General features: G+C 38.3%; 3 protein-coding genes and 1 long non-coding RNA gene across 22 annotated transcripts in view; 3 read left to right on the forward strand and 1 right to left on the reverse strand.

Annotated features, from left to right (window-relative positions):
• The window catches only part of LOC112452987 (serine-arginine protein 55), an 11876-nt gene extending 10636 nt beyond the window's left edge, over positions 1-1240 (forward strand). For 8 of the 9 annotated variants that reach the window (XM_025013489.1, XM_025013491.1, XM_025013487.1 and 5 more), the window contains 2 exons: positions 283-405; positions 518-1240. In XM_025013489.1, coding sequence (XP_024869257.1) covers positions 283-405; positions 518-659 — 265 coding nt within the window. In that variant the 3' untranslated portion in view covers positions 660-1240. The remainder of the gene's footprint in view (positions 1-282; positions 406-517) is intronic. The other variant, XM_025013486.1, reaches the window with a different exon arrangement.
• A 989-nt stretch (positions 1241-2229) lies between these two features.
• Positions 2230-5598, reverse strand: LOC112452990. Of its 3 annotated transcripts, none has more exons than XR_003040561.1 (3): positions 5501-5598; positions 3531-5332; positions 2230-3416 (listed from the first exon to the last, which is right to left on the reverse strand). It is a non-coding gene; the product is annotated as an uncharacterized LOC112452990 (long non-coding RNA). The 3 variants fall into 3 exon arrangements; XR_003040560.1 differs by having other exon boundaries at positions 3531-4662; positions 5140-5598; XR_003040559.1 differs by having other exon boundaries at positions 3531-5598.
• On the forward strand, positions 2362-15092 carry LOC112452989 (thymosin beta). 6 transcript variants are annotated; one of them, XM_025013497.1, is made up of 8 exons: positions 2362-2645; positions 9104-9246; positions 9560-9714; positions 11912-12064; positions 12479-12592; positions 13564-13677; positions 13974-14087; positions 14169-15092. In XM_025013497.1, exons 4-8 carry the CDS (start codon positions 11935-11937, stop codon positions 14195-14197), a joined length of 501 nt encoding a protein of 166 aa, XP_024869265.1. In that variant the 5' UTR covers positions 2362-2645; positions 9104-9246; positions 9560-9714; positions 11912-11934; the 3' UTR covers positions 14198-15092. The 6 variants fall into 6 exon arrangements, with proteins under 6 accessions (XP_024869265.1, XP_024869264.1, XP_024869269.1 ...); XM_025013496.1 differs by lacking the exons at positions 9104-9246; positions 9560-9714 and having other exon boundaries at positions 2366-2645; XM_025013500.1 differs by lacking the exons at positions 2362-2645; positions 9104-9246; positions 9560-9714 and adding an exon at positions 10541-10744.
• Positions 15093-15934: 842 nt separating this feature from the next.
• On the forward strand, positions 15935-23809 carry LOC112452984. 4 transcript variants are annotated; one of them, XM_025013480.1, is made up of 15 exons: positions 15935-16004; positions 17429-17535; positions 17598-17821; positions 17908-18163; positions 18262-18400; positions 18520-18689; positions 18765-19148; positions 19229-19436; positions 19553-19619; positions 19704-19938; positions 20097-20240; positions 20498-20541; positions 20606-20699; positions 20783-21007; positions 22303-23809. In XM_025013480.1, the coding sequence occupies exons 3-15, from the start codon at positions 17609-17611 to the stop codon at positions 22995-22997; spliced, it is 2874 nt and encodes a 957-aa protein (XP_024869248.1). In that variant the 5' UTR covers positions 15935-16004; positions 17429-17535; positions 17598-17608; the 3' UTR covers positions 22998-23809. The 4 variants fall into 4 exon arrangements, with proteins under 4 accessions (XP_024869248.1, XP_024869246.1, XP_024869249.1 ...); XM_025013478.1 differs by having other exon boundaries at positions 17601-17821; XM_025013481.1 differs by having other exon boundaries at positions 17625-17821.
• Positions 23810-26345: the final 2536 nt, after the last annotated feature.

Below are 26345 nucleotides of genomic sequence, written 5' to 3' on the forward strand. Positions count from 1 at the left end.
TTATTTATTTATTTATTTATTTATTTGTTTGTTTCACTTATTTTATTTTTTTTTCTTGCGCAGTTAGTCGTCACAGTCAGTGTACACTTTCATTCCCATTTATTATTGGCATTGTTTTTGGGCTGGCTACGTGCCTTGAGCTCTCACGCTTAATCACGCTTTATATGCGTTCACCTACTCACCGCGCTTGGAAAACGACAAAAGAAAGAAAGCGAGTTTCTTTGTATTTTGTCAACTTTCTCTATTTTCGTATTCCTTTCATTTTGAACTATAATTTTGCAGATCAAGAGACCGCTCAAAGTCGAAATCTAAGTCAAAGTCCAAATCCAGATCTCGTTCTAGGTCCAAGGCTGAGAGGTCAAAGTCCAGGTCGCAGTCCAAATCCAAAGCCAAGTCTCCCTCAAAGTGAGTCCTCTCGCTGGCCTGTTCTTTAATCGATACATAGTTGGCGCAAGAAAATAAAATATTTTCAAGTGATGACACAAGTAATAAACGTCATAAATGTTCCTCCTTTCAGGGATAGGTCGAGCCGCGAGCGTTCCAGAGGCGACAGATCCCGATCCCGATCGGGAAGCAAACATAGCAAGAGCCGTAGCCGCTCTCGTTCGCCCATGAATGGAGATAAATCGCCGGACAGCAGTAAACAGAAAGCCGACTAAGCAAAGAGATAAAAAAGATCAGCAAACTACTATTTCGCCTTTTTTTTTCTTTCACCATTTTTTATATCAAGTCACATTTAAAAATCAATACCTATCTTGTACCTTTTCCGATCATTAATCGTAATAATGATAGGTTTTAAAGCCTGTATATTGATCGAAGCTCGATTACCTCGATATTTAATTTACTATCCACGATCGGGGTTTCATTTTAAAAATGCAACATTGTTGTTGATTTGAGGCAACTTATGATTTAATTTTTTTTCTTAAACTTTAAATCATGATTAGCCACGTCTTTTGCTTCTTTCATTTTTTATTATTTTTTCTTAGGTATCAGTTTAGGTTTAGCGATACACATCATCCGACTTAAACAATTCGTGCATTTAGATAAGATATTCTTTATTATTCATACGTCTGAGAATATAAATTTTCAATGTATCGCCGTATAGTAATATGAGCTCCCTTATAATGGCTTTTTGTATATATTCCTAACGGTTACATTACAATAAGAAAGTATGTGACGTGTATTAAATTTAGTGGTAAGAGGTATTTCAACTGTCAATAAAAGTTCATGTCAATGCAGATCAATATTTCATATCCAAATCGTTCCAAGCCGTTCCTATAGTTATTTGTTTCGAACTTTACTTATATAGATATTATCGAGTTGCACATTAGTATATTTTTATTATTTATAAGAAACAATTTGTTACATAGTATTATATATACATAGAGAAGGGAGTTGTAGAAGGCGATAATTAACATTCCGCGTTCGACCATTGTAATTTCAAAAAATTTAATTCAGTTTGACTTGCTTCAAACTAACTAAAAATTATCGTACAACTGTTATGCCGTATCTGGGGGAAAAAAAACTACGAAATTGTATCGGTTTTTACTCAATTATTTCGGGTTCTCAGCTAAACCTAACGTAGTCTGACGAACATATGACGCGCAGATGGGCCCGCATGTGCGCAGGAAACTGATGACTCACTGACGTGTGTCAACCCCCGATATTTTAGTCTTCTGTTCCTTTTCACCCCCTCCCTAACGCGGCGGGAATAGATTATCGCGAAACGGATTGTTCAGCTGAAGAAGGAGAGAGAAAAACAAGGGAAAGGATATAAGACGAACGGCACGGCAACGTAAAAAAAATCGTCGCCGAAAGAAGAGGGAAGAGGTCACGCCGTCGTTCAATGTCAGATTTGCGGCGCCGGCGGTGCGTCGAACGTGAATTCCCGGTCGTCGCTGAGGGTGAGTCAGTTACCCCTCCGCATGACGGTCAAGGAGACGATCGGAAGAAACTCGTAGGAAAGGGGGACGCGATTAATTGGCGCGATTGGGGAGGTAGCAGCTAAGCGTCGATTGGTCCTCATTCGAGAGCGGTGGGATTCCAATCCAGGAACGAGATGTGCACTCGCTAGGCCCAGATGCTGGACTTGTGTTGTGTTGCAAAAGAAACGACATATGATTTATAACATAAATATATTTCTGTAGTATTGTTCTCTTGCTGTGTGTGTGTACATAGAAAAGTTAATTCTAAATTAGTAAATTACTGAGTATACGAGTACCGTTCAACTTGTTTCATTTCTCGTTTATTGCGAATACATATAATAAAACTAAACTAAAAGATTTCCCTTTGTGTGATGCTCTATTATAATTAATTATTTACGTTATTAACTATAAACTATCCAATTATTTCAGAGCGTGTTATCGGTATTGTCAGAGGCTCTACGGATACTCCATCGAATCCTTTTCTGCGCCGATCCTGGCGAGAGGGGCCTGTCGCCCTGAGGAGGGAGACCTCGGGTAGAGGGGGATGAATGATGGGCGCTGCTCGACGCTGTTACCTGGTGTTACGTGCCGCAGAAGCGCTAACCGGTCAGTCAGTGTACCGTGTACCGTCTCGTTCCTGCCTTTGAGCAACGTTCGCCTGCTGTTCGACAGTGTACGCGCCTGCCTGCGCCCTAGAAACTCGCACGCGTCAACTGACAGGTCAGTGCACCCTTTGCCACGGTTTCCCCACAGCGATGTGCGTCCAATGGCGGATTAAAGGCGAGCCCTCCGAATGAATCGGCCCGAACAGTAAACTCTAAACATCCTCCAAAGACGATTTCGAACATCTCCTCGATTCCTGTGTATTTTAAAAGAAGTTACTCGCCCGGCTTTCCAAAGAGATTCACGGACAGCGAGCGTCTTCTTCCTCCTTTCATCGCCTCTTGTTTTTTTTTTTTCGCATATTAATTTGCGGAAGTGAAAAAGGATTGACCCCAGACTGCCGTGAGAATCTCTACGGTCGAGCCGTGATACTTTGTGTTCAATGATGCTTTCTTTCGCGTAGGATCGGCGTAATTCGTTCGGCGATCGGTTCTTCACTTGCGAAGTATCCCAGCTGAGAGTCCCGAATTGGTGAAGCTAACTAGTGATCTTTGTCCAAAGTTCGTCCAAAGATAGTGGTCTAGAAATAAGGTTTCGTTCTTGTGAGACGATGGTTGCGACCGCCTTATAAGTCGGCGTTATCACGATTCCCCGGCATACGATTCTCGTTTGATATAGCTTTAACACGCGTGTTAACTTATCTCGGTAACGGTGTGGCCTTCGTAACAGCGCCCACAGACTTCGTTACAATTATCATCGAGCTCACGCTTCGATATAAACACGCAGCATTGAGCCGTTTATGTTTGTTCACGATAATCAAAAGGCGAGATTTCGGCGTCAATTCCATTTTGTCTGCAGCGTGGGAAGTTAAATTTCTTCATTGTCGCTCTATAGATACAGGGACAAATGTGAGACTTTTATTATGTATATACGGCGATGATAGGAACATTGTAGGATGGATTTTTCATGACTATAATCTATAATGTATAATAAATTGCATACCACGAAATTACGTGTCTCCACCGGCCGGGCCACCGAGCACCGAGATATCGATCGGTCTTTCGACGCGATCGAAAATGGACCCGGGGTGTGGTCGAAAGGCGTCTTACTTTCTAGGAGAAAAGAATGATTTTTATTCCTTCGTCTCCACATAATTGAACGATGGCATCACGGATTAATAATGTTCTTCGTGGAATATGACGGAGAATCGGACGAACCGGGAATGAGTGATTTACCGTTATAATAATGATCGTTCCATCGTAACTGCTTTATATCATTACGATACCCATTACCGTATATTTCCCTAAAATTACAACGCCATAAAATGCCTATTATTAAAACGTGGGAACTAGACCTTTTGTCGCTCACCGACAAGGATTTTTTATATATACTTGTTACTTGGGTGATACCTTATACGTACCGTATTATATCTCGCTGCAATTATACATATGCATAAGGATAAGATTAACGAACGTGAATTAATGAGCCCGAATTAATTAGTGGACTGTATCGTACGAATTCATAGCGTTTTTGATCAGACCAATTTGAAACGCTCCGAAAGAGCGATCAGGATTAATTCTAAGGATACTACTTTCCACAAATGTGTGTTTATGGAAACGCAAATGTGTCAAACGTAAAATTAGACAGCGTATTAAAACTTATTCATCGATCGCTCCCTGTTTCGTTCGCTTCATATATGTTATCATAGGACACGTCTCGATATTTTTCTTTATCGTGTTATCTTTACTGTCATTTTTTGCATTTCGCCGTATATTCCTATTTGTTCAAAGAATTATTTTCAAAATGTAATTTAGTCTTTAACATGTCCAATTAGAGCTGCTAACGGTAATTAAATTCGATCGCTCTCTCGAAGGGAGGCAGATTGTTTCAATCGTGGAAAGCCTGTCGGATAACTTCCTTGCTCCTCCTTCGTATACAGGCGAATAGCGCGAGGCAACAGGATGGGGATAAGGGCGTGGTTTTGACAGATGCATACAACGCACGCGGAGCGTGCATATGCGTCTTCCTCTCATCGTTGTCGTCGTCGTCGTCGGTCCAGTAGTGTCCAGTACTCGTTTTCTGTGCTTATGCATCGCACATTCGGCGCTGACCTTTTACGCTCATAGAATAATTTCTGGAAATATAGTTAAACATTAATTACCTTATTTTAACTTTACGATTAGTAGATATTAGATACATTGCAATTTTCAATCATATAATCCTCACGTTAATATATCACATTTTCTTAATTTCAAGAAAACTCGCAGTTAGAAATTACGGATTTACTCTTTATTTGTCGAATTCGATTATGGCAATTTCCCCACGTTTTGCGTTTTCCTAAGGGAGAAACGCTGTGTCGGGCGTTTCATTTGCATTTTATCATGTCCCGAGCGTTTCAAGGCGAACGAGGAGACCTAGGCTTCTGTATAAGCGCAACTCCGCCGTCGCGAATCGCGCGCTTCCATGCTCGACAATTGCATTTACCCGGCTCGGCTTGCTCGCGATTAGCGTCTCCCAGATCGCGAGACCGTTTCTGTCTCGCGAGCCCACCCGTCATACACCCAAGACCCAAGATATTCTATTACATCTCGCCACGTCAGCCGGACAATACCTTCGTTTTCCTGAGAGTTGCGGGACTCGCATACGGATAGTGACGGCCTTATTTCTCCTTCAGTTCATTTCGTGTCCATTCGTAATTAAACGGATAGAAAGCGTATTATAACATCAGAACCGTGAATGGAACATCATTTCAGCTCGGCATTGAAATTCAAATTCGTATTGAATGCGTGTTTCCGACTAGAACGCTAAAACATTTCGTTCGATTTGAATGTGAGGCTTCAGAGGGGAGAGAAGGAATGACGAGAATAACGATATCAGTGATACTATTACGACAATTGTCCCAGATCGCGAGTCGCGCGAGGCAAAGGACGCGACTCTCGGCCTCCCTCCGTCGAGGGAAACCGCCCTCTTACCCATGACCATGAAAACCGGGATGCGCCGTCGGCGCAGAGTTCACGGACCCCGCTCACACTCTCCTCCGGACGATGCCGGCAATGCCAATCGATGAAACCGTCTGCCGCGGCAGCCACCGCTGCCGCCGCCGCCATCGCCGGCCGCTCCCCTGGCGCAACCTCGGCGCTCGGCGCTGCCTCCCCCGTCGTTGCATCCATGTATGCGTGTGTATGTACGTGCATGCTGCGTATGCGCCCTACCCATTCATGCGTCGCGAATACAAGTCCGCACGTGTGTGTACGTGTCAATATTAGCACGCCGCCGCGCCGTTCGGCCGTTGCGCTATCGGAAAGCGGAAGACTCGCCTTCCGGCGATCATCGAATCAGATCTGATTAAGCGGCGCTCCTGGGAATGTATCGCTCTACGTGAATAGTAGTATGTTGCGTCGGGATGTATGAGCGTTTTAGAAGTTAAACTGATATCGACCCTGAAAGAGAAGGTAGAGAATATCGACAAAATTGTAATCAATTAATACTCTGACATTAAAATATAAGTAATTTACAAGCTTGGCTTCCGAGAGGTTCGTGTGCGATTCCCCATGTTGAAATACTTTGGAGGTTCTGTTACTTCCGTGGAGGGATGGGTTTCCGAGTATACATTAGCAAACAACTAACTTGATCCAGGAAGGTTTTAATTGACTCCGCATAAACGCCGGTAATGAACGTGCCGAGGAAGCTGCGGCGCGAGTTAACGAGCTTCCTTCTAAATCGCGGTTTCGCGCACGGTGCCGTACGGCGGCGTACTTTCTTGAGCCAAGTTGGCGCTTAAGTGACACTTGGTGCATACGTTCAGGCGCCAGGGATGCCTCGACTTCTCGACGGCTGAAGTTACACGCATTACGCGACGTGTGTGTCTATTGGCAGTATTGACCGAGAGGACCGAGAGATTCATATCGATAAACCGTTATCCTTTTCAGACTCGTGCGGACAATGACTCATGCGTATAAATTCTAATATTGTCGACGAAGGAACAACGAATTCACGATTACTTTTGATTCTTTCTCATTCTACTCTTTCTTGTTTAATTGCCACAGATAGATTTCGCGTCTCTCTTTAACGTGTTGCCAGGACTCTCAGTTTTAGCCCGATTGTGAACGGCTTCGTGGGACTCGAGGATCCCGTTGAGCTAAGAAATTCCAAGTAAGCGTGTCACGCGCGTAATCGGTTGTTCTGTAACATGGTTTTTCAATCTGTCCTGGCAAGTGTTTCAGCTTGGGAGACCTAGGAACTCCGCCTGGTCGCTCGGTCGCTCGTAACTCGGAAACCGTCTTGTTCGTGCTGGAGCACTCGACATCGGGACGTTCGTGATTCGGACAATATTTATATAATACAGCCTCGCGCCTATATACGTCCCTGGGGCATGTACGCGCCACCGCTCGATACGATACGCGCGTCCAGGGTTCGTTAGCCGTCACGGTCGCACGGAAGAGAGCTGGAGAGAGAGAGAGAAAAAGGGGAGAGAAAGAGAATCGCGGTTGCTCAACAGTCGCCGTCGCTCGGTAAAGCGTTTCTCTAGCTATACAGATACAAATGCAGCCGGCGGTTTCACGTGGGCATTGTATACGCGCGTAGGTGCCTCGCCGCTCTCCGGAGCGGCCTACACCGCCGATCGATACAGGCCCGTGTACGCCGTTGCACGTGTGGACGCGTGGCGCGAAAGAGACGAGGAAAGAGAGCCGGTACCAGAAGGCCCACCATTAAACGCGATTGCCCAAGTTAATTGGCAGCCAGCGCGGACTCGTTAGCCAGCGACCGTAGGATCTCGTTCCGCGAACCGTGTGCCTACGACAATGCGTCCTCGCGGAGGACTGAGGAGTCCCCCGAACTTGACGGCCGATTTGCAAGGCTTTAGATTAGATGAATTTTGGGCTGAACGCGGTGTCGGAGCGTCTTAGACACGCTTGGCTTAGCCACTTGCTATTTCCTACTCCAGAGTCTATGATATAATCCTGAAATATTAATCCTGATTCTTAAACCTGTTGCGAGGTAAGCTGTAAACACTTGTTCCTCAGTTAACAGTTCAAAAACGTTAAGTGAACTTGTACCAGTAAAACTTTTTGATATACTTAACTAAATTGTTAAGTTTCTGAAGCGTGAATAGACGCTAGTTTATTAGACGCCAGTTTCTAATGTTTGGAAAATGTTTACAGGCCGCGCGCATTAATGGGGATGCACGACCTAGAGCCATACTTTCCTCGTTTGAAAATCAAGTACTAGAAATCGTGCCTCGGGCACTCTTACAACACACTCGCACTCGTATGAAATATCAACCTGGATGCCTAATCTATCTCGATGACTCTACCGTCGGTTTCTGCCGGCGCATCTCGACCGCATTGGCAACCTAGTTTCTCGTTAACTTCTCGCGGAGAGGCTCGCTTTTCACCTCGCGAATCCACTCGAGAAGATCGAGCCAAGATTTATCCAAGTTTCACTGTGCGAGCGTCGTCTCGCGTCGGCTCGCCTCATTAAATTCCACCGTTTGCAGTTTGCATAATAACCAATAAGAAGCTTACCCCGTCTTGTTGTTTGCCACGGCTCGGCTAGGATCTATGGATGTTCAATTAAATGGAACTAACGGTCGTTGCGTTACGGCGTTTCTTGTCGGCCTTAAAGCGCTCGTAATTTTCTTGCCGCTCTTAAACGCGCGACGAGCGCAAGCGATACTCGCGATTAAAACTAATTAGTAACGTGTAACAAAGGTATTTTATTAAGAAACGATATTAAATCGCATTACATCGAATCTGTATCGATTTTTATCAATTATGGATTACTTATCGCGTGGCGACCGTGATGTAGAACATGCCTCTGAGTAAATTATTCGGCAACTAAAAGACGAAAATATATTTTTATATGCGTTAATGAATGAAAAATGCTTTGCAATCTTCTTTGTTTTTTTTTTTTGTCAAAGTTAGTGACTTAATTTTTTGCGATAGATTCGCGAAACATCTCATAATCTGCTGCGTAAGAAGAAAATTATACTGTTTTATCTGTGCTCCGTCTTGGTTGCGGACAATCGAGATCTCGTCCTCGTCTCTTACCGTTACATGCAGCCTTGTTGCACATGAGTCTTGTGCACACACGTACTCGTGCTCGTACGCCCACACAGGCGTACGAAAAGAATGAAAAAAAAAGAAAAGAATTTAGCAAAGCGGATACGCAAAGGGTATGTGTGAGTTGGAGTTCCCGCTGCTTTTCTGTTGCGTATTCGGCCTCTTTTTCGAGCTCTCCCTATATACAGACATATACGACCGGCTACCATATAAGGACCTATACACAGCCTTGTCGATGCTGACCCACCGTTTGAACGTATCTCTCGAAAGCCCTCTCTCGCGATCCCAGGAACGTATCGTCCCGGACCCAAAACTCAGACTCGACGAGCGACTCGAGAGACCGGTTTGTTTTTTTTATCAGCTTTTTTTCTGTACTTTTACATGCTCAATATTCTATTATAATTGAGCCTAAAATATTGCAGCTCTGAAAAAATAGAGTGCTGCTGGAGATTCAAGTCTTTCACGAATCTCCGATGGATCTATCACCCGCGCAATATCCGTTTATCTTTTCAGCCGTTCGTTTTGCAAGATTGTTCTTCCGCCCAGAATCGTCGCACATTTGAAAAGCATCGTAGAAAAAAAAGTCGGACAAAATTGATGACCTTGCACTGTCGTCGAAGATGTTGCACAATCACGCCGTGTGTGCCGATAATGTGGTTAGTAATATCCGACGTCCCCGTGACTTCACCCACGTGGAATGCAGATCTTTTCTTACTCTCCGCGTCTCTTTTGAACCCGCAAGTTTATTCGCATATGGGCGAATTCGATGTTATCGCCATTGGTTTTTCAACAAGCTCTCATACGGTACAAATAACGTGCTATACGATAAAGAGAAATATATATTTTAATTAACGTAGGTAATAGTAATTTTCTTTCGCATGTGAACGATACAATTAATATCATTTATTATATGAGATAATATAATTAATATACTGAATATACTGGAATATTAATCTAATTTATTTCCAGATGCACAGGAAATGCAATCGTTGCGCGTGCAATATAGACGCATAAAGAGAAAAAAAAAAGATTGATTTGCAATCAAATGTCATAAATTGCAGAACACAACACGATTAGGAAAAAAGCACGTGGGAGTTAAATGCAGATCGATACCGATCGCCTACGTAAGCGTAATTAGTATTGCGTTCTTTTCTTACATTTTTTCACGTTGACTCATGTAAAGTTTTAAGTCTGCCTGAATGCGCACAATCGCGAACGTTGCTGAGAAGCCCGTTTGGTGAAAGGGGGTGGGCAAAGGGGGCATCCGACGAATGAGTCATTGACAGTTTAGCACGTAAATGCGTCGCCAGTACTGGATTCAATATATATAAGTATCTATATATGTTGATATAGAGGCGCGTGTACACAGCCAGACGACGCTGCGACGTTTATTTCGTGCCACAACTATCAATTTATTGGCGGAGCAACGTCTGACTCGGTGGTTGCAGGACGTTTTCTTTCTCCCGAAAGTATCATTTGCCATTTAAAGCAATAATTTTGAGAAATATTTTTCAGATTTATTTCATTTTCTTTAAAAAAAACTTGTTTGGTTTCTGACGTAAATGTATGTGATACATTCCATGATAAATCTGTATGCACAGCTGTAATTTAACTTTGTAATGTAATGTATGGTCGGTCACGAAGATATAGTCGTGTTCTTTGGAGGAAAAAGGCGAAAGAACGCAGTATTTATCAGTGTTCTTCTTGGTCATGTAATGTGCGTCGTTATCGTAAATGATGAATGACGGGCGGATGAAATCAACTGTAGCGTAGTAATATCTTTCAATGCGAAGCGTGAAGTAAAAGATTGGGAATATTCAACGCGAATGCACAGAAATTGTCAGATTTTATTATTTAAAGCATTATACATTAAACATCGCTATGTAATGATCGCGTTACCATATGCAATCATAAGTTAACAATCATGTTTACATCATAAGTTAGCAATCATGTTTACATCTTATCTGAGATGTATTTCTTTTACTTTGATAATTTTGTGACTTCGTATCGATAATATTTCACGCTGACGCAGTTGTTGCTGTGCTTACGAAGGAAGTGTGACAAGGAAATATACTAGAAGGAAACGGAGACCGGAAGCAACGAACCACCGCTGTTTCCGTCGCGTGATACATAAATTCTCTGCTCGAGAGTCGCGTGAGTTCGCAGATAAATCAGATTTCTCATGTAATAATTTTCTACATCTACAACTTTTTATTTATTTTTTTCTCAATTTATTACGTAACGGTCTTAAATTTTATTTTATGAAATTTCTTATTTCTAAGTTAACAGTACCGGACGTTTTTACTGTTATAAACAACAAAATAGCAGGATATCCGAGCAAAATAAAAGAAATTTTGTGCTATATCATACCTTGGTTGGGATCTTCTGAATTTAAAAAGAGGAAACTTCTAAAGTGTCGAGTCTGCGAAATCTTAGTCGCGTTCGGCGAATATATCGACGAGGGAAGTCGTATTTTTGCTGTATTTGCGGTGTATCGTGACGATACGACGTGCAATTCCGACGTCGTTGTCGATAGCTTCATTCCCGGCTTCAGCCTCGTTGGCATTCAATAGCAGCCGCTGTTGTCAGCTCGCGGATTGTTGGTGCGGTTTAACAAAAGAAATGACACGTTCGCGCTAACAATTGGAAACTGCACGGTACCGTCTCTCGCTGATACACTCATATTTGTTGAGCAATGCTCTTTGTGCACCTTACGTGGAAATGGTTCTCGCACTTAATAACACGTGCGATATCGTTCGTGTTCCGCTATCTTCCAGGAAGTTAAATCGATTACGTTACGAGCAGGTGCCCGTACACCTTGCACGGACACCTTTTACATTAGTATCATATATTATATGTACCGTTCGTTGAATATAAACGTATATAAGCGAAAACTTAAGAAAATATTACTTTGGAAAAACAAATTTGTATTATTTTCTGTGTTTCGCGTTGTTAAATGTACTTTAAAAGAAAAAGAAAACGGACGATCACATATTCGGGATATGTGTTGCGTACTGATTGCGTACTAATCAACAACGTACTTCAGATTATAACGTACGATTATTTACACATTGACATTTTTTTAACAGTTCAGTAATCTCAAATCCTTCAAGAATCTTCAAGTAATAAAATTATCGTACATTGCATATCTATGTAAAATACAATATATACCAGACTATTGTTAGCTTGAATGAATCAATAAAATAGCCGTTTAAACATTAGAAAAGTTGGCAATTTTTTTATTGGAATTACAAACTTTGATCTTTAAAAATGTATCTATCAAGCAAAGATGATTGATCCTACACTCGTCTCTTTTTACAGATTAAGAAGTACAAGGCTGAATCATGTCGAGTCCGTCGTTGAAGGACCTGCCCAAAGTAGCACTAGATCTGAAAAGCGAATTGGAAGGTTTCAATCATGGCTGTATGAAGAAAGCCGCTACCGCCGAAAAGAACGTTTTACCCTCCGCCGAAGGTACATAAATTGCAAGAATATATCTCATTTTTTGTTTAAAGTTAATTTACATTGAACTGAATTATCTCACTTATATGTTTTATTTGTAACATATTAAAAATTTAATAATTATATATTTTTTGCATTCTATTTCATTAATATATTTGATTAATTGGTATCTATATGATTAATGTTTAATGATATTTTTTTATTCTGATTTAAATGATTTAAAAATTTATGATCTTTATTTAATTTTATTCAAGTAGATTAGTATAGAACTAAATGTATTTAGTGTTAAATGCAGGGTGTAAAAATATTGAGTTTGCTCGCAAAATATTAAATTAAGAGAAACGATTTAAGCGCAAAGCTTACCAGTGCGGTATCCCAATAAAAACAATAGCAGCTGCAATAAAAATGTGTGAATTGCTGACATAGACGTGCGGCAGGAGCGGCAACATTCTGAGTTGATACATGACGTGGAAACTTTTAAGGCAGATCAGTTGAAGCATGCCGACACGAAAGAGAAGATTGTGTTGCCTAACGCCAAAGGTATTGCTCATTAAAGATTGGAGAAATTTCTGGAATCTCATTCTCCAGTTCTGCGACGAGTATCTCCTTGGCTTTTTCATGGTGGCAGCAAAAATCCGATATCAACTATCGCTTCTGCTTTTCAGGGAACAATCTCTCGCCTGCAAAGCTTTATCTTAGAATAATTCTACAATGAAGGAAAATTTTTACTGGTGGCTTTAATAGCATTTTGGGATCATACTACTGCTTGTCCTTTTGTTTAACTTCTTGCTGCACAATCTTACAAGGATAAAGAACAGATTTTAAAAAGTAATTTTTGTGTAATATTTATACAGGTCTTCTTAGATTTGCTTCCCTTTATTTTATATGGATTCCTTGATGCAAAGAATAAGCAATCGATACTTTCTCAACTGAAAAGTCGAGTTATAAACTATTCAAAACACAAGGCTTCTCGCGACTTAAATTTCTAATGTGGATTAAAATAAAATCATAAAATCTTAAAATTAAAATCAGATTCTTATATATACTGTAGCAAGAAGTTAATCTGATATTCAGGAAGATAAATCCAAAAAGGAACTTGTTAAAATAAAATATAAATATAAATCGAATACATTAATTTTGTAATTAAGAATTATTAAGGAAACTTTAGTTTCTCATTATTTTAACTCGAGCTTAAGTGTAACGCGTAATTTCGTCTCATAAAAATACGTAGACTTTATCTGAATGCACGAGGTATTAATAGCAAGTTCATTATAAAGGAAGGACGACAAACGGTACCAATCATTGATTGATCGCGCTGTCCGTCGATCATGCGGCGATCATAAATCGTGTAAACAGTTTTTGAATTTATCCTTCACTGAGATCCGTTCGAGCTACGTTACTAGCTGGATATAGCAAATCCTGTAGCTAAATGAAACACTCTATTCCTGAGTCGTGATTCTGCATGTAATTTATTCAATCCTATTTCTGAAATATGATTTGCCTGCTTTTAGACGTTGCCGCGGAGAAGACTCAGCAAACATTGATCGCCGGTATCGAGAAGTTTGACACCGCGAGTCTGAAGCACACCGAGACGCAGGAGAAGAACCCATTACCCGATAAAGATGGTACGATATATAAGTCAGGTTTTTAAATTGACTTATGTACAGTATAGTCCAACTCCGTGAATCACTAGGTGAATTAAAAGCTAATAAAAAATTATCTTATGACATTGTAAATTTTTAGTCTTCGATTCGAAGATTGATTTTAAAATAGTGGACAATCTTTCTATTATATTGTTTTTTTTTTACTGTTCGTGTTACAGTCACATTACGGAATAATAAACAAAGCAATAACTTGTTACAAATAATATCTTATTAAATTATAATTATTATAAACTAATGACATTTTATTCTCTATGCAGCGATCCAACAAGAAAAGGGGAAGCAACAGCTGATCTCTGGTATCGAGAATTTTAATCCAGCGAAGTTGAAGCATGCGGAAACCCTCGAGAAAAATCCTCTACCCACCAAAGAAGGTTCGTACGCTGTATATTCTCAATTTGTTTTTGTATCCGTATTGAGATGGCACATCGTTTACCGAGGCAATATTGTTTCAGCGATCGACGCCGAGAAGATAGCCGCTTAGAAAAGCTGCCACACGAAAACGAAGGAAAGGAACGGGGACGGCGCGACTCGTCGCTTCTTCCATTTTCTATATCCGTGACATTTTATAACAATTATTCATATTGCCAAGGAAAAAAGGCGCGAATGCGAAGCACTGTGTTAATCGTAATGCTATGATTATACTTATCCTATAATCGCCGTTTTCCGGCATTCTCCTTTTGGCGAGGTCGGAAAACTCTTGATCGAAAACGTCCAACGTTTGAATCAGGCAGCCGATGACGATACCGCTGCTGCTTGTCCTACCTCGGTACCAAACCGCCTCGAGAAACAATTCGGCAACGATTAGGCAATGACAAGATGACAAGAATAAGAGCAGACCTAAACATAGCTTTTGTCTCGCTGTAAGTTTTTCCTAACTTGCTCTCTCGCTACATCCTACTCGTTTTGTTGCTGAACACGCGACAAATATTACATTTTCCGAACAGAGATTACGGCTACTAGAGAGAGAGAGAAAGAGAAAGACTTGTAGCAAGAAAAAGATTAGTAAATGTGGCGAATTAGAAATTCGTTTTATGAGACAGGGACGAGGGTCCAACTCGACAGATCGCGGAACATCGCACGGGATCGTCATCTCGCCGGAGGATGTAGTTTTTTTACACTGAGAAAGCTGCACGCGCGAGTATATTCGTTATTTTCGATATAGCAGACAAAATTGTCGGTGGTATTGCATTTGATGCGTTACAGCAGACATCGCGGAAGTACACACGTACACACAGTGGTCGATCTTATACTTATGTATTGTAAAAATCATATTTTGTATAAACGGGCTATTGTACTTTTTTAATATTTCGTATACATCGCATTGTCATTTCGACGAAATTATTACAAGGAATAAAAAAAAAGTAATTTGTACAAAAGCAGCGTCTGCTTCTTTGACCCTAATTAAATTTAATTAATTAGCTGTAAAGGAACTTCTTCGTCCGCATATGTAGGCAATGGAAATTGTATTACATATTTATAATTGCATTTAGCACTAAATACGAGATACAGATACTATTAGGATTATAATAATTTTTTGCTAAGATTTTTTACAATAATTTACAATTTAATGATCCGCAAAATCAAGATTGTAATGAACAGATAGCTTAATACAATAGATTTTAAAAATAATCAGTGTCGATTAAATACATATTAACTGTAAAAAAATTTAACAAAAGGTCAAGAAGAATCTTTTTTATTTCATGAAGATTTATTTTTAGATCCATCTACAATATCGCGATTTTTAAGCCCATAAAGGAACAAACGTCCGTAGAGAATTAATATTTACATTAATTAACATAATTAAATGGCATTGGAATATTTGTAGACTGCGCGGAAATTAAAATCGCGATCTCATTAATGAGATAAGAGTTGAGCATCGAATTGAAATTTGGCGCCTACTCACCTGCTCGGCCGAAAGCGGAAGTCGGGAAATAAGCGACTTGAAAATTGCGCGATTGGTTAGCGGCACCGGCGGCACGTGGCACGTAGCCAATCGTGTCACGAGTCACGACCAGACGCAGACGTATCAGACGTGCCTCTTGACTTTCGATCCTTCGCTGTTCAGTGTTCACCATCGAGAAAGGTCTCTTGACCTTTTCGATCCGAGAGTTGTCGATCTCCATGGGGGACTTCCCTTCGCGATGACCATGTCCGGCGCTTAACTTAAATTCGACGACGATATCTAAGATATCTTTATGTTCTGCCCGGCCCGGCGCCAATAAATCGAAGGAGAGAGATCGTCATCGATCGTCAACGTCGTTGCGCTGAACGGGATCGCCACACGCGCAGTAAGTAAAAGTGCGAATATCATTATTATCTACAATTATCTCGGCGATCTCGCTCGCTTCATCAGCAACGCGGGATCCAAAGCACCACGAGCGAATTTTATCGTAAATGACATCCGATTGACGTCAACGTCGTCATTGTCGTCAATGTCGATCGCGCGCGCGTGATACTTGCGCAACAGGGCAACAGGTAGCATAAATCGGTGAACCCCGCGACGGGCGCGACGTAATCCAAGCGGAGGGTTGAGAGGGGGGGAAAAGAGGAGAACAAAGTGGTGTGATACCTGACCTACATCATCATACATCGCGTATCGGCGACACCGGGATCCGCGTGTGCTGCGTTTGCGTTTTTCAAAGTCAAATGGCCGTTGTTTCGTGAGGCTCGTGGACCGCGTGTGGGCGTTCTGCCGAGGGAGTGAGTGAAGAAGAGCAAGGTGAACATTTCTCCCTTTCCTTCCCGTTTCCTCGCGAGTCTTTTCCTTCGCGAGAGCCTTTCGTTCGGGTGTCGCTGTATCGCGAGAAAGTCTGGTCTCTGCTTTCCCGAAAAATGGATACCACGCCCCGCGGGACCGACGGCGACGGTTTTTTTCCTCTTTCACTTTTCTTCGCAACTTTCGATCGACCTTGGATCTCCGCGGCGAAGACGCCGTAGGTCGAAGAAAATTGGCCGGACGATCGATTATTGATCTATTCTCCCGTGAAATCTATAAATCGATCCTTGTCTAATTTATGTGTTACCTTGTCGCGTCTTCCATCGTTATTCCTTCCATGATGCCTCGTTGTCCCTTAAGTCCCTCAGTCCCTTTGTCGACATAACGCCTAATAACCGTGTTTTATTCTTATACAATTTTTCCAAAAGATTAATTGAAATTGATTTCCGCATATCTCGCGTACACTTTAGTGTGTATTGAAGACCGAATCTTCTTGAAAAGAACGATCTTTTTTCCTTAATTGTTCTTGTAAGTCGTATTAAATAGTGTTTTCTAGACTGCAGGAGGTCTACTTTCGTTTCGACGAAATTTTGTGTTGTGTATTTTGTATGTTGCAGCATACCACATACATTTATAGGTAACCTGTATGGTCGTATGTAATTTATTTTGACGTTCAGGAATTTTTTTTCAATTTTCTATTCCTTAATTTTATATAGCATAAATTTCTCATTTTAATATAAACCATAGAAACCTATATAAATACTTGTTTTTTATCAATGGTCTTAGATGCTGCTAATTATATTTATCGATGTTCTTAGATACCGCTATTATACATTACTTTATTAACATTGATAGAAAGTAAATTAAACGTTATTAATCAAGTTTATTACTATAAATATAAGAAGAAAGGCTTAGTTCGAACCTTTATATTCGCGAGGTATCCATTTGTCAAAATTTACTTTCTTTGATCGTTTGTATTGTTATTCTTTTTTTTAGAAAATAAAAAGAGGTGGCTACTTGAATTAGGATACCCTGTGGATAGAGTATATCAAAGAAAAAGAATATTTGATAATATCTGACATTGTGAAAACAAATATAGGAAGGTAATATATGGAGATAATAAAAAAGTCATACGCTTTGTCAGCTAGGTATACATATTTTTTAGTAGTAAATTGAATGGTAACGTTGACAGAGATGTCGAAACGGATACAGGAGCCAGTGGACCAATGGCTGGCGAAGGAAGGTTATTTCAGGAAACCTACTCCCCGAGATCCGACCTGCTTGTTTAGGGCAATCAGCGAACAAGTGTATCATACCCAACATTATCATCTACGAGTAAGACAAGAATGCATCGAATTTATGAAGAAAAAGAGACACTTGTTTAGGGACGTAAGTATCTATATAATTGCCCGTTTTTGTATGAAGAGAATTGGCGTTTACTTTTCTATTCTCTCTTTCTTTTTCTCTCTCCGTAGTCCGTACCCGTGTCATTTGATTACTATCTCAAAGAAATGCAGTGTTTCACGGAGTGGGGAGGCTTGAACGAAATTTATGCTATTTCTCTGCTGTATAAGAGAGACATAATCATATTCGTTGGAGAAAAGCAGATATGCGAAAATGTTACCAATAATGGGTTTAAGAAAGGCGTTATACTGCTTTGTCACACGGAGCCCAAGCAATATGAGCCCGTTTATCCGATGGCTTTTGTACAATCGGCCGCGTACTGTCAATGTACGTAGACATTTTCATTTTCTATTAATACGCACTGTGTCACGTCTAAAGACGAGTCTTTCAAAATTTTCTGTTATTTTTATCTTTTTTTTTGGTAGCTATTGTTTACGAAGTTGTATATAGGTATATGTATCAAATACCTAACATAAAGACTGTTGCGGATAGAATGCTACATAACCGAACCCCTGCGCTTAGACATGACAGATTTTTCCAGAAGGGAAATCTTGACATTAGGGAGTAAGTCATTTAATGAAGTCTCAATATATGCCACGTTTATTGCTGACGAAAATTAAACATTGAGTTTTTAATTATTTAAAAATATAGATTGTTTCTAAAAATGAGGTATATTTCTGTAGGCAATTGATTGAAGATTTATACAAAAAGGTGAAAGATGAACATAGTGACACGGACGAAACGGAATCCGATTGGAAGGGAGCACCACCTATTCCTTATAAAGTTGCAAAAGCGCTGGCTCCTGATTATTATCGTAATATAGAGTTAGACATATGGCATGAATTGAAACGAGGTATAGGAATTTCTTTACTCTTCTTTTTCGAGCAAGACTAAAATACTTAAAATTAAAATTTGTTTGTATGCACAGAGGTAAAATCTGCAGGATGGAACAGATATAACAGTAATGAGCTTCAAATTGGCGGCAAATGTCTAATAGAAATTAGCATAAACGATCTCGAACAATGCGATAGAAATAACAATAAGAATTTGCGCGTTAATTTACCGGAATGTGGTACCAGCGAGACTAATAATAAAATTGAGCAACAAAAATTAAAGCAAGGGCCTCTTTGGCTTCACGGTTATATACAGGAAATGAGTACAGAAAAGGAGCCAGTTCTAGTCTTTATCAAAGATCTGGGAGAGAAAAAATTTGTTCCATATGATGCTCTCAAGCCATTACCTTCAGTAAAAAAAACTAGGCCGAAAAATTTTGTACCGATTAATAAAAACCACTCAGTTGCTTCAGATTCAAGTTAGTTTATTAAATTATTAAATAATGTTACTATCGTTATTTATTTACATATAATGGATCTTTATTTTGTATTTTATTAGCTCGACGATGGAAAAAGTCATATAATTCTTTCTCGCGAAAGCGAAAAGATACCATAACTATAAATGCCATAACTATAGAAGAAATACCAAATGATATAAACAAAAATGTATTAATGAATAACAATAATGATGGTAATAATAAGGTTGATAATGTTGATATCAACAAAACTAGTAAAACTGGCTCTGACGAACATCGCGATGAACTTTCGTATGTATTTATCAATATACATATATTATCTGCATTCTGTCTTTTATAAAAGATAGTATTGTTTCGCATTTTTTGTGATAAAAAAAACTAAACTTTACAAATGTGTTGGTTTTTAGTAAAATAAACCGAAATCAAACATCAGAAAATCATTCTAGAGAAAATACTTCCAATCGTGCGACAAATGTAAGTAAAATTTTGTGACATTGTGTTCGAAATATTTAAATTATAAAAACGCTTTTCGCGTCTTTTTTTGTCTTTTGTTTGTAGGAAGAGGCTAATAACTTACCTATGACAACTACATTTGAGAATTCACAATGCACAGTGTCGAGCAATGTAACGCAGGAAATAATGGAAGAACGCAAAAAACCTGATACAGTATTTAGAAGGGTGAACAATACTACAAGAAATAAGACTGAAAAATCCAATAATTTTGGAAACAGTCTTCAGAATTCAAGATCGAAATCAAAAGTATTAAATGAGAATTATTGCTCACCTTACAATGGTAATTCTAAATAACGTCTCATATATTACAGTTGAAAATATTTATAAATTTTTTTTATATATTTGAAATTAAATTAATTTACTGGCAATCGGATATGCAAGTCTTAATTTTTCTTTCGCAATGATATCGGAATCTATATTGATCTGCCATTATATTAGTTGCAGGTAACTCGCAAATAAATATGTGTAGCAATCCAAATGTATCTTATGTTGCCCCAGATAACAGCAACGCATATCCCTATTATCCATATATGCCAGGAAATTTCTCGATAACTGGGGAACACAATCCTAATCAAATAGATTGTATGTATTTAATGACATTATATATATCATGATATCGATATTATATTGTGAACAAAATTATAATTATGAATTTTAATGTTACAGTAAAAGCGTGAAAATCAGTAAATGTATACATTTATTGATTTCACGCTTTTACTGTGACATGTACATATATATATATATATATATATGTATGTACATATAATATATAAAATATGGTTATGCTTGCATATCACAATGTTCGCAAATAATATATTTTCTCTTACATTTCTTATTAGATTCATCAAATTTATTTTATAACTTACATCTGCTGCATTTGGAGGTATGTAGTAGACGGAAGAGTATAATTATAACTTATCATTATATTAATGTAATTCTTCGCACAGGATACTTTCCGTACTTTAAATCCAACTTATTACGGACCGATAATGTATGGACCGAGTCAAGGCATACAATCTATAGGCGCACAATCGAATACTCGTATGAACAATAATTTATAACACAAAAATCCATGTAAAAGATTGGTAATGTGATCTATTTTAATAATTTTTGTAATTTTGTAGATGTCCCATATATGCAAGAGGAAATAGATCGTCTTGTTAATGACATGCAAAATTGTTCGTTAACATACAATGAGGGACCAAGTGCCAATGCTGAGACTCCCAAAGTTTTGCATTTGAATAGTGTGCAAAATGCAAAACAGTCAAAACAAGGACCAAAAAATTTGAACGGGAAGGACTCCACGTATCAGATTCAGCAGAAAGGAAAACAAACTGGAACTGTTAAAGGTAATAATAATTATTAAGATTTAATATGTCAATACTTTGAGGGAGTGAATATAGAGTTTAAAAAGGGATTGTTAAAACTTAAAGGAACATTCACTTTTATTGTCTCTCATAACGCGAGATGAAGTCCAAAGATTTAAGAAAAAAAGAAATATTAAAGTTCAAACTTGAAATCGAAATATTATATACACCTATAATACACCTAGAGAAAAGAAGCAAGCCCAAATTCAGAACAGGAGATAGTAAGAAAAGCAAAATAAAACTATGTTAATTAGTTGTTCATAAAAATATAAATTAAATGAGCAAATAAATAATATAATTGAAACAACAAACGCTCAAAATAAAATTGTAGTAATTAAAATATGATTAAAACTTTTACTGGAAATTGTCCAGACAAACAGGTGGTCCTGATGAGCAGGACTCGCAAACAAAGAACAAGACGGTATAGAAGAGACTAACTAATAACACATACGAATATCAAGGATGTATTTTTCAATATAAATAACCGTTAAATGTCAGCATATTTATTTATATTTTGACATTACTGTTAATGTTTGGTGATAGTGTTCTTTGTGGTAAGAGATACCTTGCTTGTTATTAGTTTGTTTCGGTACAGTCTTGTTCTTCGTGTGTTTCTGATTATATGTTCAGATTATCTTGGGTAAGCCATAATTTTACTTTACTTCTAAATTTGAACGTTCGTTGTTTTAACTTTAATTATCTCATATCTGCTTTTGTTTATTTTATTATTTTTTAAATTATTATTTTATTAATTTATACAATCTACTTATAGTCTTTCCTTTTTCTCTATTATCTCTTGTTTTGAATTTCCAACTGTCTTGAATTTTTTCTAGGCAGACTACGATTTTGACTAAGAACTTAGATCTCTTTCATTTTTTTAATTACTAAATTACTCTATCTTGTGTTTTGAAAGGATTTTAAATGAGTGAATATTAAATCGAATTTAATGTGTGATAATATTTATTCGGAAACTTTGAGAGATTTTCAACCGGCATGATCTCTGTTCTATATAATTTTACAATATATAATTGTTCTAAATTGATTGCATATATATATATTTTTATACGTGTGCATCCAACCGTTACGAATGAATTTGGAGGGTAAAATATGAATATGAAAACTCGACTAATATATAACTAATATATTCTTTTATTGTACGTACATTTCTTTTTCTCAAGATCCGTTTGAGCTTTCTCAGTTTGACGGAAATCTGTGAAGCCTGTGAGAAAACAGTGTATTTTAAAATTAATAATAAAAAATCTCACTTTCTCTTGTAGTGAATAAGATGCGAAACCGCCAGCACAATCCTCGCGCAGCGGCATACTTGCAATACCCAGGTCAGCAGCAGTATGGTGCGCCGAATGGTTCCGTGAATTCGTATGACGCGCGAAGACACGATGTGCACATGCAACAATCGCAGCTGCAGCAGCAGCAGCAGCAGCAGCAGCAGCATCACTGGGATCCGATGTCGCATCAGATAGCGCCCATGGTAGCTAGCGCGGCAAACGGTTACGCACCGTCGCAGTATACAACATCGAGCCCGATATATCAATATCACGAGATTCCGCCGCACTACGCGAACGAGGGCAACTCGGGGGGTCCCCCGTACTACTTGGGAAACGGCAGTTACGTACCCGTGCCGTACTTATCATCTCAGCACGCCGACGCTGTTGAGACCGGAGCTGCCCCTCCATCATACCCGCAGCATTACTATTCCACGACCGAAGCTTACCCGTCAGGTCACTCTCCAACGAACAGTCAATCGTTGATGTACTCGCAGCCGATGATGTATCCACAATCGATGCAGTATCACGCTGTACCGCCGCCATCGCCACACATGCAAGAACAATGGAGCCCGACGTTGGGGCCGCAGTCCTATATTCCTCAATGCGTAGTTCCGCCTGCAGGTCCGGCTCCGATCGTAGAACCGTCCCCTAACGGACAATGTACTATTCCGAAAGGTTCGCTTTAGATCACATATATTTTGAAGACTGAGGATAGTTATAAGATCGAATCTCTATTGCAGTAAAAGTTAAAAACAGTATTAATAGTTAATTCAACGTTCCATATACGTTGAAGTAAGATTCTGAAGACTGAGGGTAATTTAGAAGATACGATATTCAGTAAAAATTAGAATAATGATAGATTAAAAATAACGAGGAATAATTATAATAACCACAGAAAAGTTAAATATTTTGAAAGATTAATACCTATTTCTATCAACGCAGGTTAATTTTGATCTTGGTTTAACTTACCTGTCATCTTTTCCTAGTTCTAAAAGTTAGAAAAGATAGAAAGTAAGTTAAACCGAGATTAGAAGTTAATCTACATTGGTAGAAATGGGCATTAGAGCAACTATACGGAGTAAAATATATAATTATTAACTACTTACGATTCTTGTTAGAAATCGTCGACGAGATATATCGTCTGCTGTGACTTTCCAAAGTTTCCTATCTCGTACAAAGCTCAAAGTAATGGTACAAAATGTTTAAGATGCAATCTATCACATCTTCGTGGGTTGTGTATGCAAACGAATTTAGCGCGTCGTATTATAGATTAACGTAAGAGAGATGCAGTCTTATGACGCAGCTAATCTACTGTATCAATGTTTAAAAAATTTAAACTTGAGACACTTAAGACTTTTATAGAACTGAGTTTAAAAAAAAGAACGAAAGATGTATACGAGACTGAATTTCGCCCAGAGTCTCAACTCCTTAGCGGATAATTTAATTAATGACAGTTTCTCCACTAAAAGAAAAGAAAAAATTACAGAGTAACATAATGGCTGCATTCCGATATTCACTGTCAGCAACTTTCAGTACTGAAAATCTACAGTATACGTGACGTAAAATATAGATTTGCAGTACTGACAGTGAATATCGGAATGCAGCCAATGAATAAACTAAATTCATAAACTATAATGACAATATTCCTGTTTTGCTTGTCTTCTTCGCAGAAATATTCCATATACGATTAGCAATGTTTATCGGTATTTTAAATAATTGAAAAGTATTATTATTATTAATTACATATTTCTTAATAAGATACCGATAGACAAATATCGATAAACGTGAATATTATCTCTGAAGCAAAATGGGTATTCCTATTAGGATTATCTCAATCGATCCTATTAATAGTTATCAAATCTCGACTATTGTATCAAGCCTCATTCATTATTTTGCAAACTTAATTATTTCAAAAAAGTATCTGGGCGTAACCTATTTAGAATATTTAAGAATCAACATATAGCATAAGTTAAGATCTTGTAATCCATACTATTAAGTTTACTAAAAATATTAAGTTTACTAAAGTTTCTCAACATTTATACAACTTTTACTTAATATTAACATTTATACAACTTTTGCTAAACCTTATGTGAATAAATAATGCAGAAAGATCAATCTTCTCGTTTTTTTTCCTGCGTTTCTTCTAAATTAGGTATATACTTTTTCTTTGTACTGTAACATTGACCTTTTTGGCTTTGCTTCTGTTCTAAATAGGACAGAACTTAAAAAAAATTTTTTTTGTTTAATTTAAATTAAGCTTCAGATTATTGGCGTAATGAGATTTTACTAATAAATCGTGACTGGAATTATATAGCAGATTCGTGTGCCTTCATGAACTGTGACTTGATGAATAAACCAATGTGACCTTGACGTATGTACATCAACGCGAGCGTGCCGACATTGGCTGAAAGTAGGAAAATTTCGAGAGCATCATGTGATCTTCGGAATCGGAATCGTTATGCAATTCATCTAAAAGGAAGCCATAGATTATCAAGGTTTTCTTAACACGATTTTCACGATGCTTACTGGAACAGAATCCACGTATCGTAGAATAGATAGAAACTACGTAAATATTATAAACTCATCGTTGCGCGCATCGTAGTTTTGAAACAAAAAAAAATTTGGCATGGACAAACGTGATTCAGCGATTAATTATCAACGAAATTGGACACTTTCTTACATATGCATATATATATTTCATAGAAATTCTAATATCGAACCGTACAATAGTCTCTTTCATGTAAGATACATGCGAAAAAGAAAAATTACCTCTACGATACATCTTTAAAAGCGGTAAGGTAAGGTAAGGTTTACGTAAACTCGCTATTACAGGGCTTGGGTTTTGATTTCAATCGCCGGAATTCTACGCTCGTATATCACACAACGTGCTAACGCTAGAGGCACTCTAAGAACTGAGATTTCACAAGGTAATCAAGAAAAGGTCCAGTGTGATACACGAAGCTTAATGTTAAACTATTTACACGTATATTACACTTGATCTTCACTATTTACAATCGAAAATCTCAGGTGGACATACTCGTGAATATTACCGATATGACAAAAGAGAAAGAAAAATGGAATGATAAGACCTATGTTCCTTCGTAACGTACAGTTCCGATAAACATCCTTCGGAGAAGTGCGACTTACAAGGAAATATTTATATTCTGTGCTATTATATACTTGGTGTATAGGCAAACCTATTTGGCATTAAAGGCCAGAAAATTCTTCAAGTTTTATCGCGTAATACATACTGTTGAATTTTCATTGCAAGATCCCCGCGTTTCTACGAGAATCCCTTTCTTTTCATTGCACACATTTACATAATAAAACATACTGTATTAGATAGACTTGTGTACTATTGGTGTCTCAAAGTGTGTGCGATTTCCTCTAGATATAAGTGCATCAATTGTATAATCTATCTGTACACTCGCAACACAGTTCAAATACACAATAATATTAACATATTTAATATTGGACTAATAAAAGCAGGGATGTGCTGTAAGATCTCGCAATAAAAAGTCATAATGACTTGGAGCAAATAAGACAATGAGAAATTTCCACTCGGTGATCAACAATTCTTTCGATCGCGCTTTAAAAAAAGCTCACTGCTAAAATGTTGGTTTGTTTATCGGCGAAAAAGTAAGGGTCGATTAAAAATTATTAGTAGACACTTATGCAAGGGAGGAAAACATAGATAACGCTGCAACGCGTATCTCAGAAATTTTATTTCCGCTTAATCCATGAAAAAGAGAAATCATTTCACCATAGTTCTCATATATTCCACTTCATTCAGTCACTATTTATATACGATAAAGGTATTACAGTAATTTGCTATGTACGAATTAATCTTTAGCTACTTCCACATCAGATCTGAATCGTAGTCATTATACTATAGGACCTGGATGTCAGCTCTGATTTGAAAACAACTTCTCTCTATATAAGTCCATATTAAATATATTTTACAATAATATTATCATTGTACATGAACAACGTATGCTCTACACCTCGCGTTGCTTATCGCTAATTAACCAGCG

Source organism: Temnothorax curvispinosus, unplaced genomic scaffold (genome assembly GCF_003070985.1).
Source record: "Temnothorax curvispinosus isolate PA1 unplaced genomic scaffold, ASM307098v1 QBEX01003901.1, whole genome shotgun sequence".
NCBI lineage: Eukaryota > Metazoa > Arthropoda > Insecta > Hymenoptera > Formicidae > Temnothorax > Temnothorax curvispinosus.

What these genes read in the sequence shown, in the direction of transcription:
- LOC112452989 (XM_025013495.1), top strand. Translation starts at nt 8,706, where the DNA reads ATGTGTGAGTTGGAGTTCCCGCTGCTTTTCTGTTGCGTATTCGGCCTC. An exon ending in ACGAGCGACTCGAGAGACCG is followed by an intron (nt 8,934 to 9,103) that starts GTTTGTTTTTTT and finishes TTATCTTTTCAG; the next exon opens with CCGTTCGTTTTGCAAGATTG. An exon ending in TTTCAACAAGCTCTCATACG is followed by an intron (nt 9,395 to 9,559) that starts GTACAAATAACG and finishes ATTTATTTCCAG; the next exon opens with ATGCACAGGAAATGCAATCG.
- LOC112452984 (XM_025013480.1), top strand. Translation starts at nt 17,609, where the DNA reads ATGGTAACGTTGACAGAGATGTCGAAACGGATACAGGAGCCAGTGGAC. An exon ending in AGAGACACTTGTTTAGGGAC is followed by an intron (nt 17,822 to 17,907) that starts GTAAGTATCTAT and finishes CTCTCTCCGTAG; the next exon opens with TCCGTACCCGTGTCATTTGA. An exon ending in TTATTGCTCACCTTACAATG is followed by an intron (nt 19,939 to 20,096) that starts GTAATTCTAAAT and finishes CCATTATATTAG; the next exon opens with TTGCAGGTAACTCGCAAATA.